This window comes from Geotrypetes seraphini, chromosome 15 (assembly GCF_902459505.1).
Source record: "Geotrypetes seraphini chromosome 15, aGeoSer1.1, whole genome shotgun sequence".
Lineage (NCBI taxonomy): Eukaryota > Metazoa > Chordata > Amphibia > Gymnophiona > Dermophiidae > Geotrypetes > Geotrypetes seraphini.
In genome coordinates, this window is record NC_047098.1 from 52,825,503 (window position 1) to 52,839,777 (window position 14,275).

The following is a 14,275-nucleotide window of genomic DNA, read 5'->3' on the forward strand; positions in this document are numbered from 1 at the left end:
TATATTTAAAGAACATTTTTTTTTTTTAGTTCAAAATTTTTTTTTATTGAGTTTAGTATATGAAGTACAATAAATGTTAACAAGGCAAGAAACATGCATGCCGTACCAATGCAAAGATTCACAAAATATTATCTATATAATGTAATACAGCAGGCAGAACCATGCCTATCTATAAGGAGGAAAGTAGCAGCATAACATGCAGCCAAAAGTACATGTAAAATCCAAAACACTGCTCAACATATTGATATTTCTAGCCCTTTAAAATATATTATATTGATGGTAAGACATGTCTAAGGTGAATTACAACACATGGTGGAATACGCTATACCTTAAAGAACAATTTTAACATCCTATCCCTATGAGAATCTATGTACAAGTTGGTTAGGACTTTGAGATTTTATTTAAATCTCAAAGTCCTAACCAACTTGTACATAGATCCTCCTAGGCAGGTAATTAATCTTTGAGAGAGGCGGATATGAAGCTTCTGGTACTTTCAAAATCTCATGTGCATTTACATTACGTAGGTATTTAAATGTCTCTCCTTCTTCCGCCTTTCCTCCAAAGTATACAGACTGAGATCTTTAAGTCTTTCCCATATGCCTTATGACCATTTTAGTAGCCTTCCTCTGGACAGACTCCATCCTTTTTATATCTTTTTGAAGGTGCGGTCTCCAGAATTGTACACAATATTCTAAATGAGGTCTCACCAGTCTTATACAGGGGCATCAATACTTCCTTTTTCCTACTGGCCAAACCTCGCCATGACACCCTAGCATCTTCTAGCTTTTGCCATCTCCTTTTCGACCTGTTTGGCCACCTTAAGATCATCATATACTATCACGCCCAAGTCCTGCTTCTGAGAAGCTGATCATAGGTAGAACTGATTTGAGGAAGACCTCTTTTACTTACATTAGGAGGTTGATTGGGCAAGGATCAAGAACTGAGCTAGAGGGTCAAAGTGAGTCCAGTATCTTTGAAAGGTCGTCATGCGATATAGTTTCAAAATGTGTTAGGATTGCAGCTTTAAAAACCCTTGAGGGAGCAAGGTTGCTATAGGAGATGGTATGTTTTTCAAATTAGAATAAAGATTGGAGTAAATTTGGTCAATTCTTTCCTGGAAGAAAAGACGAGAGGGTTTCACTGTCTAGATCTGTGTGTAAATTATGATTGCATCCTTGGGAAACTTTAAATAGGTGTTTTGCCAGTACGAAGATGCCCTTAGATCTGTTATGCGTTTTCTGTAGTAAGTTAGAGTAATAGGATTTTTTGGCAACCCAAGTGGCCAGTTTATATTTTTGCAATCATGTTTTCCAAAAGAACTTGTCTGGATCCCTTATTTTGCACCATTTCTTTTCTGCTATCCTCAATTCTCGTTTTTTTATTCTAAGGGTATCAGTGAACCATGGCAGGAGAATTTATGGGGGCTGGATATAATTAATTTACCATCTGCTAGGCTCTGGTAAAGGGTTTTTACTCCTGAATGCCAAGCTAAGGTGGCATCTTCAAAGGCTTTGCATGGAGAATCAATTTCAACAGTTTGGTGAAGCCAGATGAGAATGCTTTCAGGTCAACTGAGTCAGGGTTAAATAATTTTTGTTAAGGATTTATCCCTGTTAACACGATGTTTAACATTAACGGTGAGATTATAGTAAATAAGGTGACGATTGGTCCAGGGTATTGGTATAATTGGTTGGGGTATGGTCGAATAATGGTTCTTCTAGGGCAGTGTTCTTCAACCTTTTTACACCTATGGACCGGCGGAAATAAAATAATTATTTAGTGGACCGGCAAACTACCAAGACTGAAATTTTTTTTAAAAAACCATCGCCACCCCGTCCCCACGAGCTCGGTCCCACAAACCATCTGATCCCATCCGCACAAGCCTCAAATAGTTATGATTTTATATTGAACATATTTTATTAAAGTATAAAAAGAAACAATATTCTATACAATTGTCATTTTATAAATACAAATACAGGGCAAAGATCAACAAAACCCCTGTCTCCCCTCCCCTTCACATATATCCCCTCTATTATCAAGAAAACTGAATAAGCCAAATTATTACAGAATACTACACAAATATCATGTAACAGAATACCACAGTCACACATGACAGGAATGGTGTTAGGGGAGTGGAACTAGGGCAACTGCCCCCTGGTCAGAGAGAGCCCTAAGCCAGCTGGAAGCTAAAGAAGCACTGCCTGGGCTTTGCACTCCCCAGTTATGTCTAGCAAGATACATATTTCAAATCTGATATATTTGAATCACAAGATAGAAATAAATTTTTTTTTCTACCTTTTGTCTTCTCTGGTTTCTGCTTTCATTGCCTTTTCACTCTCTTCCAGCCAGTGTCTGCCCTAAGAACATAAGAACATAAGAATTGCCACTGCTGGGTCAGACCAGAGGTCCATCATGACCAGCAGTCCGTTTACGCGGCGGCCCTCTGGTCTAAGACCAGCACCCTAACTGAGACTAGCCCTACCAGCGCACGTTCTTGTTCAGCAGGAACTTGTCTAACTTTGTCTTGAATCCTTGGAGGGTGTTTTCCCCTCTAACAGCCTCTGGAAGAGCGTTCCAGCTTTCTACCACAGAACTTCCTTACGTTTGTACGGAATCTATCCCCTTTCAACTTCAGAGAGTGCCCTCTCGTTTTCCCTGCCTTGCATAGGGTGAACAACCTGTCCTTAGCTACTAAGTCTATTCCCTTCAGTACCTTGAATGTTTCTATCATGTCCCCTCTCAATCACCTCTGCTCAAGGGAGAAGAGGCCCAGTTTCTCTAATCTTTCGCTGTACGGCAACTCCTCCAGCCCCTTAACCATTTTAGTTGCTCTTCTCTAGACCCTTTCAAGTAGTACCGTGTCCTTCTTCATGTACGGTGACCAGTGCTGGACGCAGTACTCCAGGTGAAGGCGTACCATGGCCCAGTACAGTGGCATGAAAACCTTCTCTGTCTCTTCAGTCCAGCATCTGCCCCTTCCATTCACTGTCTGTCTTTCCCTGCCATCTCTCCTCCTGCCCCCCCCCCCACCCAATTTGGTCTGGCATCCATCATCTTCCTTCTGTTCCCCTCATGGTCTGGCATCTCTGTCCTTCCCTCCCCCCTGTGGTTTTTAGCATCTCTCTCTTCTCATTTCCTCCACTCAGATCTGATATCATTCTCTGCTCTCTCTTCCCTTTTCTTCTCTGGTCTTCCTTCTCTATTTTCTGCCTCCATCTAAATTAAATTCTTTCTTACTATTTAGTCCCGTTTCCCTCTTTTCACTGTGTCTACCCACAGCTTGTCACCCCTTTTCCTCACCCCTCCATTATCTTACTATTTTCTTCCCCCTTTATTTATCTCCTCCTTCCATCCAGTATGTGTTCTTTCCCCACTTCCATTCAGCATCTGCTCTCCCCTCTCAACTGACATCCATCTGCCTTCTGCTCTCTCTCCCTTCTTCTCACTTCCATCATCTGTCCCCTTCTCTCTCTCCCCCCCCCCCCAATTTCCAACATCTTCCCCCTTCCCCTCACCTTTGCAGGTCACTTTCTTTCCCCTGAGGGTGGCTCATGTCAGAGGGGAAGCTTTGGCCAAGCAGAATCGCATGCAAGGAACAGTGGAACTTAACTTGATTGATGTCGATGCTGGGGCCTGTTGCCGTTTGAAGGAAAAAAAAAAAAAAGTGACCTGCAAAGGCGAGAGGAAGGGAAACCTCCAGGACAGCTGCTCTTTGCCCTCCTTCAGCGGCCCAAGAGTCCAGATCAACAGCGGCAGCTCTGTGTACTTTTAACTTCGGCACAGAGCTGCCCCTAAGCAGTAGTTTAGCGTGGTTTCATGAGGCAGCCTCGGGGCCTTTGCTAGGTCGGCCCACATCGCATTATCGAAGCGGGCCGGCCTAGCAAAGGCCCCGAGGCTGCCTCATGAAACCGCGCTAAACTACTGCTTAGGGGCAGCTCTGTGCCGAAGTTAAAAGTACACAGAGCTGCCGCTGCTGGTCTGGAGATGCGGAGACAAGGCAGGAGGCAAACGCGGTGGAAAGCAGGAGTCCCGGCGAAGGCAGGAGTCCCGGCACAGCGACTGCAACAGGAAGTTGCAAGTCAGCTGACGCCGGCCTTTCGTTGCGGCGGGGACCGAATCCTTCGCGGACCGGCAAGATTTTTTTGCGGTCTGGCACCGGTCCGAGGACCGACGGTTGAAGAACTGTGTTCTAGGGTAAAGATCAGGTCAAATGCGTATGTCCAGAACAGTGCATTGGCTGAGGTAATCACCTGGAGAAAGCCTAGATCAGACAGTGTAGTTATAAAGTCTGCAGGGGTCCTAATAATGTCAGGATAGTCAGCAAAGTTGAAGTCTCCCAGGATTATAATATTTCTGCAAGATACTACTAACTTAGTAATAATGGCAAGTGGTGGTTCTTAGGAGAGTGAAGGGCTCTATATATCAGAGAGCACAGTTACTTACAGGCCTTCAAGGGTAGGGTGCAGGCCTTCAGGGAGGACAGACAAGCCTTCAGGGGCGGGGTGCAGGCCTTCAGGGGGAGGAGGGCCTTGGTGTAAAGGGAGGGAGGGAAGGGAGTTCAAAAAGACATGCATATGCCGGACTTTGGCAGAAGAAATAATGGATCTAAAAACAGAGGAGTGGGAGAGAGATGGTGGCAATGGGATTTAGGGAGGGAAGGAACAGAAAGGGAGGGAAGTTGGACATAAAGGATGGTGTAAAGGGGTGGATAGAGATACTGGATAGGAGGGTAGTTGGGAAAAGAAAGGGAGAGATGGTAGACCCTGGGATGGTGGGGAAGGAGGGAGAGATGCTAGATGAAAGGGTAGTTGAGAAAAGGTGGATCTGTGGATGGAGACGAAAAAAAAGGAAATATGCCAGACTTCCAGGGGAGGGAAGGGAAATGGAAGGGGAGGACAGAGATGGAAGATGGATGGTTAGCATGGAGAAAGAAGAAAGGAGACCCTGGCAAGCAAGTTATCAGAAGACAACCAGAGCCTGGGACCAACAAGATTTGAATAATGACCAAACAACAAAGGTAGGAAAAATGATTTTATTTTCAGTTTAGTGATCAAAATGTGGCCATTTTGAGAATTTATATCTGCTGTTCATATTTTGCACTATGGCCCCCTTTTACTAAACCATAATAGCGGTTTTTAGCGCAGAGAGCCTATGAGCATTGAGAGCAGCGTGGGGCATTCAGGGCAACTCCCTGCGCTAAAAACCGCTATTGCAGTTTAGTAAAAAGGGAATGGGTATATTTGTCTATTTTTTTTTTATAGTTGTTACTGAAGTGACATTGCATAAAGTCATTTACCTTGATCTCTTTGGAAAAAAACCCAGAATATAAATGATAATTAACATTTTCTCTGCGTACAGTGTGCTTTGTGTTTTTTTAAATTTTATTGTTGGTAGATCATTTTGACTTGGTCATCATAGAGTTTTGGTACAAACGGTGACCAAACTTGTCCATAGTACGACCCTCCCTGCCTGGAGGGACTGCAGCATAGATCTTGGAAGGATGAGCTTTCTTCAAAGATGATTCCACCACCAACGATTGATGAGAGAGTTGTGATTTCTCAAAACCCTTACAGGGAACAGTACGGTAAAGGGATTCCAGGTTAGATGGAATAGCAGTGATGGAATAAGGAGTTTCCATATTATGAATAAAAATCTGTTTAAATACTGGAGTCATAGGCAATCTCAAAGACTCTTTAGGTGGATGAGAAAGTTCCATATCTGCCAAATATTCAGGAGTATATTTGGAGTCTGAATGGAGGTCCATTTTGAGAGCTTGTCCCATGTCAAACACAAACTTGGCAAAGGAAGTGGACTTGGAATAGGGTTAGAAGCTGTAGATCGAAACCCCATAAACTCAGTGGTTTGGATCGAGGAATCTCGAAGCACTCCAAAAGACTCGATTCCTTGCATAGAGCGTGAGGATTCCAGACCAGACACTCACAAAGACTCGACTCCTTGCATAGAGCGTGAGGATTCCAGACCAGACACTCGCAAAGACTCAACTCCTTGCATAGAGTGTGTAGACTCAGCTCGAGGCACAGGCAGGGACTCGACCTCACGGGAGACTGCCGATTGCCCAGGCTGGACTGCAGGAAACAGAGTTGAGACAGGAATGCATTTGGTCAGTAACTGCTCTAACATGGTAATTTCTGCTCTAACATGGTCTGGAGAGAATCCTGCAATTGTGGATCCAAGTCTGAAACTGGACCACTTGCTGAGGCTATAGGCTCCGAGGTGGCAGTAGAAGCATGCTTTGGCTTGGACTGATGCTTGAATAACTTGAGGACCAATGCTTGAATAACTTGAGGACCACTGCAGGAACCTTCTGCTTAGGTATCTGACCTGAGGGAAGCTCAGGGGAAGATAAAGCAGATGTACTCAAGGCCAAAGACGATCCAAACGAGGAAGGTCTGATGAGACTCTAGGTCAGAGTCATGTAAGCAGGAGGACCCTGGCTGAAGTCTGGACCGAGTCAGGACCCGAGGTCAAAGGTGTAGCCGAAGAGTCCATCCTGAACAGCTTTTCCACTTGAACTCAACGACGTTTAAGGGCTCGAGGTTGAAGAGTAGCACAGCGCGGGCACGACTTCGGACTATGGTCAGGTCCGAGATTCTTTAGACACAAGTGGTGTAGGTCATTGAGGAAAATCGCACGCTGGTACTGGCTACACTTCTTGAAGCCCATTACTAGCCGGGACATAGAAGGGAAGATAGCCGCTGCAAAGTCGAAGCCTGCAAGCTGCGGGCGAGCGGCCTGCCCCACCAGTCGACAAAAAAAATAAGTCGTTTTTTTTTTTTTAAACAGAAAATAAAGAAATGAACACAGCGATTCGCGAAAGAACTAACACAAACCGCGGTGAAGAGAAGGCACGAAACAACAAAATTTCAAGAACAGCATCAAAGACAGACTTCTCAGCTCCGCGGAAAACTGAGAAGACTCGTCCTGTGTTGGGTGGGAAGGCACTCGTGCATGCGTGGTGCGGCAGACTCGAAGCTTCTACATTTCTCCAAACAAGTCTGTTTGCGAGGCTGTCCACATCCGTGCTCTGCGGATGATGTCACCCACATGTGAGAATAGGCTGCCTGCTTGTCCTGGGATAAAGACTTGTACCAGGGTTAGCCAAAAAAGGAAGGAAAGGAAAAGCTTTTTTTTGTTTGTTTGGGTTTTTTTGAAGAATAAAGAGGTCTAGGTTAGAAAGCAGAACAGATATAGAGAGAGTACACCAGACATATTATAATTATAATATCAAAAGAGCACTTATCAGACTTCTGGTTCAGGTCTTCCAATGTCAACAATATGCCAGTAAGCAAGAAATCACCTCAAAGATTTAACAAGGAATGTCTAAATGGATTTGTTCAATATCCTTGTAAAAACCAAAAAGTTGGTTGTTTTTGTTTGGTATTTTTTTCTTTTTTTAAAGTCTCCTCATGTACTTATAAAAAAAGAGGAGCTTAGTAAAGATAGAGCACTACTAAAAGTGGGTTCTGAACCTATAAAAGCATAAGTCTAGAAGGAAAATAGTTGAACTTTTAAAGCTACTGTCCCCTGGTAATGGTGCATTAGAAACTTGGCAATCAAAATATACAAAATGTTACCCAAGTAAAATAAAGAACAGAAAAATGAGCCATGATAAAATGTGGCCCCTAATATAAGTGCCACATGAAACACAAGTCCCTAAGAAGGTGAACAGGAAAAACAAGTAACAAACCTGTGTCATTGAACTCCTGTACCCTCTTACTTTATTATAGAAAAGAGAAAATGGACAACCTGAGCCTGGCTTTGTTACCCCCACCCCCCCCAAAAAAACCCACAACAAAAAATGAAGAAATTACTCTTGAGCCAGTGGCATCAACTGAAGGTAAAGAGATACCGTACAGCTGAGAGTGACCTAAACAATGAAAAAAGGCAACGTGCCTGCGGAGTTAAGGTGCTGAATAGAATCTTCTTAGGAAGCAATAGAGGTACTTCAAGAAAAATGGTCAACAACAGTAAAAAAAAAAAATATATATATATATATATATAAAAAAGAGAGGAAATGGCAACCAAGAGAAAACCTCAATGCACAGAGAAGTACACAATGGAGAAAACCAAAATGAGGAGAACTAGAATTCCTGGACCAGAAGCGTAATACCAGAGGTCCAGCAAGAAACCCATGTAGATTCAGAATGTCTTGTGTGTGAAATTTAGAAATAGAAACCAGAGAAATGTGCAAGAACATTTCCTGCACCCAAACCCATTGAAGGAACCGCAAGTAGGATGAAATGCATACCACACTATTTCCCTTCAGAAATATAGAAACATAATGGCAGAAAAAAGTCAAATAGATCAATCACTCTGCTCTTCCGCAGCAGCCCCAAACTCTTCTTCTCTAGGTAAAAGCAAGAAGTAAAATAACTCTGTGAGACTATTAAGAAATGGCTGTAGCAAGAGATCACACAAGGCCATCAACCAAGAAACTTTTTTTTTTAATATAATGACCTCCAGGCCACTTAAAATGATTCCAACAGTGGTAAATTACAGGCTTTCAGTGCCACCATGGAGGGGTTCTGAGTCTTCTCACGAGGAATAGAGAAAATTGAAAACCAGAAATGAATCTTACAGACATGACTGTACTATATTAGCAGGAATGAATATACTATCGTTGAGAGATAAAAGATGGTGATCTAGGTGTAGACTAGAGGTCACAACATAGAAACCATATTCAAGAGATCCCAGCATACTGCAGATAGGTAGAACAGTAACACACTGAACGAAGATCTGAGACCAGGTATGGCCCAAATAGATCCATTTTCTCCACCTAGAGATTGAAAATGAAACTGAAAGATAGGAATGTGACTGTGTAGAATGCACAGCAGGAACAAGTCTAGAATTATAACCTTAATCTATTTGAATTTGGGTAGTGTGCACTGATGTTTGAATGTACAACCCTGACCTTAGACCATGTGCGTGAAACCTTCAGTCCAGAGACTGGAGTAATGGAATAAAATCAAAAACATCCTAAAAAGGATGTAGTGGCCCTCCTCCTTCCCTACAGCCACTCCCAAACATCTGAGTTCCTTTAGAATAAAATAAAGGTGTTTTGGATAATGTCCATTAAACAATAGGAAAAACGTGTAGGGAAATATACTTCAAGGTAATTGTATGAGCATCCTGGAAAGTCCTGCATGAACAATGACAGTACAGTGGGAGGCATACTTTAATAAAAAATAAAAAAAAAACCCAACCTGGTTGATCCCGCTTAGAGAATAAAGCAGTGAACCAATCAGAGCATTCTCCTCAGCTTCATTGGTAATATGAAGAAAGAAAATGTCCAGAAAGCAATTCACTTGAGTGTAAAAGCACAAAAGCAGACACTCCTTCTCTTCTTACTGAACTGTCTTTTTTATTTTAATGGAAAAAAATCAAACTAAACAGGCTCTATACCCATGTTAGATTCCCCCAATAGTCCTTGTGCTATGATTTTTATGTTCAAGGATCCAGACAACAGGAACCCCACCCCTCCACACACACCTTATAGGCTCTACATCCATGGTGGATTCCTGAAGCAGTATGGATTGATGCCTTGAAAGAAAACTGAATTAGGTACCGTGTGGCCCCAAAATGCTATGCTTAGGTAGGCCTGGTACCAATAAAAATGATCTCTAAAAGTAGGTCAAAAAGACCGAGCTGGTTTCTGAGACATGAATGAAATCTCACATTATCCCAATGAAAACATTAATGTCAATGCAGAATCTCGATGTAAAGAAGGGTGTCAATGCTTCGATAATAAAAAAAAATCAGAGGATAAAGATCACCGATGTCGGGAACAAGAACGTCAATGCCTTTAGGACCCAGATTGACGCTGCCCAGGTAAGCATCAATGTCATGTGCCATAACATCAAATTCCCTTCTTATGCAACTCAGCGCAGTGGAATGCCATAAAAAATAAAGTTCAAAGCAAGTCAGAATTTAAGTAACTAGAGCTGGAATGCTGTGCATGACTAAGAGCGATTTCAAATTTTAAGATGGGAAGTGTATCCAGTAATCATGATCTGTGATCCCTCCTGTCCAAAGTATTCAATACATTGAAGAAAAAATGTAGAAAAGGACTGGAAGCGATGAACATAGAAAGGAGAATGATGATGATATTCCCCGATGTCTTCGGTACTGCTTCAATTAAAAAGACATGGTATTCCAAACTGAAGTCAATGTGAATAAGTAGGTAACCCAAATAGATATAGCACTGCGAAGCAGATTCTCAGATAGTACCTTACAACCTGTAAAAGCTATGCCAAAGCTGGACCGGTACCAAGATCGTGCACAGAAATTCATCGAATACAGAAGGAATATTCTGCACCGATACCTGAGACTAAGTGGTTAACCATGGTGCATCAGGGTGTTGATGGGTGGAAGACCTCAAAGAGGTTGCATGGCCAATAGGAAAGACAACCTGAACAGGAGAACACCGATGTAGACGTACATCGTTGAGGAATATCTCCACATCTATACCCTTGGATCCAGGACTGGTACCATTGGTGTATACATCACAGTATAGAAGAAAAGACTTATTGCAACAAAAATACTGCAATAAGGCTCGATGTTCATCAATGCTATGATGCAAGAAGAACCTGAAGAAGGCACCATTGTTGGATGTGCTTCATTTAGCATGGATAGGTACAAAAGCAGAATGATCCATGCTGCACTTCAAAATGACAATTTGTATCGATGTTCATCGATGAAAAGGAAGCACTATACCATGTAACATCAAGTGGCATCGAAGGTGCCACAAGTGTCAAAGCGCGAGTGCCTGAAAAGGCGATGCGATTCAGAAATGACAATCTGTATCGCTCAGAAAGCCATGCATCAAATGGACTCTATGCTTAATTGGCAGTGCACTATCCACTGCGATGCATCTGCGTCAACATGGTTGAAACACTGTGTTACAGAAAGGCATGATCAAATAGACTCGATGCTAATATACCACCGATGCAAGTTGATGGAGGTATCAATGTCTATCGGTAATGGCAAGTCCCAGTCACTGGAATCAGACTTCAGACCTAAATGTTAAAATAAAGAAAAACAAAAGAAGATATACACTATTGATTAATGTCAAAGTTATCTTCTTCTAATCTATAGCCCTGGAGTCAGATACAGTCGGAGAGGGCGAGCTGGGGTAGAGTAGAAACAAGGCTGAATTTGAAGCCTGCTGAATATCGAAAGAAGTTTGAACAAAGTTCAAAAATATTTGTTTTTAAAAGAAAAGTAAAGAACAGAAAGAAGAAACTTGAAATACTTGGAAAAGTTTATATAAAAATATATAAACAGGGAGGCAACTCAACAGAGAAACAAGAGATACGTCTTCTAGATACGTCTTCTTCACTCCATGGAAAATGAAAAACTGACGACCTCAAGAGCTGGTGTCGGGCAGGAAGGCACTCGTGCATGCATGGTGCTGGCAGTCTAAGCTTGTTAAAGCTTACAGTGATTCTATACTTTTTACTATCTGTACTGGGGCTCTGTGGATGGCATCGCCCACATGTGAGAATATGCTGCCTGCTTGTCTAAGGATAACAAATATATACCGTATTATTTGAGTACCCAACCAATGACTGTAGTTTTTGTCCTTCACACCCAATCAATGGCCCTGCTGCCCCCCCCCAATGACAGGTGCGACTTTCCTCTACAAACTGTCTTCCCCAATGACTGGCGCTACTGTCCTCCCCCAATCCAGCTAGTATTAGGTTTACTATTCTTGTGATCAAGGAAGAGGATGTCAATATTCCATGCAGCCTTGAGCTTCTGTATATACTCAAGGCCTGCCAGCTCCTGCTCTTTCCAGGATTCTAGTAGTGTCAAATAAAAAATGATTTTATATATATCTCAGCTAACTCTTCCCCCCCAAGTCAAAGAGCCCTAATCTCTTTAACCTTTCCTCATATAGTATTTAGCTCAGAAGTTATGTCATCTCCTTTATCATTTTGATCATTCCTTGTACTTCTACTTTCACTGTATTTTTTTTTTCTTGAGATGTGCCAATCAAGGGCCTTAAAATCCAGTCATTATCTATTTTCCTGGAGTGAGAAAACAGTAAAGCAAGTGACCTACTAGATCCAATATGGAGGAGGAAGTAGTAGTAGACCTGAACATTTTGACCCAGGAGAGGAAATATTGCTTGCCAGTTGGTGAAATTTGTGGTTTTTACATCTACTGGTTTCATTGACCCTGACATAGCCTATGTATGCGAAACATGGCCATGTTGGGTATCAGCTTTTAATCCCTGGGTCTTTACATGTATAAACAGAAACATTTAATTGTGACTAAGGTTTTCTTTCTTTTTCCATCACTCTCCATTATCTCTACATGATATAACTCTCTCCTCCAGGAATGGTTAACACTGCATCCCCAATTCTAGCCAACCAAGGTCATGTAAGACCTAAAACTAAGAACCAAAACCAGGTCCCTCTGCATGGCAATACACTACACTGCCACTGAGCCACTAGACTATCTCTGTAGTACAACTGGTAAGGAAAAGAATTGTGTAATATCAGTGTAATGTCCAGGTGCAACTACAGAGCCTTGGCCAAACTAAGGCAGAGAAGTGGAGATGGGACCACTACCCATTTCCACTCAGCAACAGATTACTTTCTCAGCTTCAAATGGAGGGTTTCAGCTAGGATTTGATAACCGCCCTTTCTTGACACACTGAACATATATACATAAATATATGGGACCTGCCATATTACCCTATAAAACATAACCACCATCATACCACAAAGACAATCACTAGCTAAAAAATAAAAAATAGTCTTTACCCAGGATGTCATAGGAAGAGAAGGCAGTGTCAGAGGAGGAGGAGGGGCATAAATATTTGTGAGGTTTAATTCTTTGAACTTCTTGCCAATCATATTCAATGCTCTATCAACCTGCTGCTGAGAACCTGTACAAATGAGAAACAAGAATTTAAAAAACAGTTTAACTAGAGAGACCACTGCACATCATAATAAGCTCCATATATTTTATAAAAAAATTTTTTAAAAGAAAAAAACAAATAACTTTAATCTGGAGACAGTAAGATCACCAAATGGTCACTACAAACCTTCTATGTGGCAGATCTGAAATTCCTGTGTATAAGGTAGTGTTGAAATATAGATTTTGGCACCAGATGTCTGCTTCAGAAAGCTTACGTATCGTCCCTGCTTACCAATCAACCGCCCAACTAAATGCTTCATGAAAAGGATGGAGAAGAAATTTAAAGGTTAAACATTTTTAAAATTAAAATGCAAGAAAACAATTGCCTAATTAATACAAAAAACAATTCATGTTTCTCAAACAAGTTTATATGGTTAATCCTTGTGAAATTTTATAGTAATTTAGTATGTGAGCAAATGAATCAGAGTTCAAAATGAGTAAACACATTTATATACACTTGTTATGCCATTCATAAATGTTTTAGGGAGCAATGCAAATCCTCACACTTAGATGGTATTATCCAACAGAATTCCACACAGGAACTTTGCTCCAACACTGGGCAACAGTGCTTGAGTCAGTTCAAACATGCATGTATGTCATCTCCCAAACTGCTTTTGTCATGTGGGACCATGTGATCCTGCCTCTGATGTCAGAGAAGGGGCGGGACCACAGCAGAGGGAAGACAGCTCCGAAGGCTTATGGCAGCCTACAAAGATCGCTAAAGTACCAACGATCCTCTCTGCAGGCTGCTCCACTGCCGGAATTAGGTAAATGAATGTGTGGGAGATCGGAAGGAAAACGCAGTCCTTCGGGGGGGGGGGGGGGGGTGCAGGCCTTCAAAGGGGGTAGCAGGCCTTCGGGGTGGGGTGCAGGCCTTCAGGGAGGACAGGCAGGCCTTCAGAGATGGGGGGCCTGGTGTAGAAGTACACGGAGGGAGGGAAGGGGGTTCAAAGAGACGTGCATATGCTGGACTGGGGGGGAAGAAATAATGGGTCTAAAAACAGAGGAGAGGGAGAGAGATTGTGGACAATGGAATTTAGGGAGGGAGGGAAGGAACAGAAAGGGAGAGAAGTTGGACACAAAGGATGGTATGGAGGGGAGAATAGAGATACTGGATAGAAGGGTTGTTGGGAAAAGAAAGGGAGAAATGGTGGACCCTGGGGTGGTAGGGAAGAGAGAGGGTCATTGAGAAAAGGTTGATCTGGGGATGGAGATGAAAAAAAGGAAAGATGCCAGACCTCCGGGGGAAGGAAAGGAAATGGAAGGGGAGGACAGAGATGGATAGTTAGCACCGAGAAAGAAGAAAATGACAAATGGGCAGGAGACC

General features: G+C 42.4%; 1 protein-coding gene across 4 annotated transcripts in view; it reads right to left on the reverse strand.

The window, feature by feature from the left end:
- Positions 1–14,275, reverse strand: part of AKAP1 (A-kinase anchoring protein 1) — a 192,839-nt gene that overhangs the window by 88,307 nt on the left and 90,257 nt on the right. For all 4 annotated transcript variants that reach the window (XR_004537072.1, XM_033921572.1, XM_033921574.1 and 1 more), the window contains exons 4-5: positions 13,076–13,202; positions 12,792–12,916 (exon numbers count right to left, since the gene is read on the reverse strand). Coding sequence is in view for 3 of the 4 variants with exons in the window: in XM_033921572.1 (XP_033777463.1) it covers positions 12,792–12,916; positions 13,076–13,202 (252 nt within the window). In the remaining variant the exon portion in view is untranslated. The remainder of the gene's footprint in view (positions 1–12,791; positions 12,917–13,075; positions 13,203–14,275) is intronic.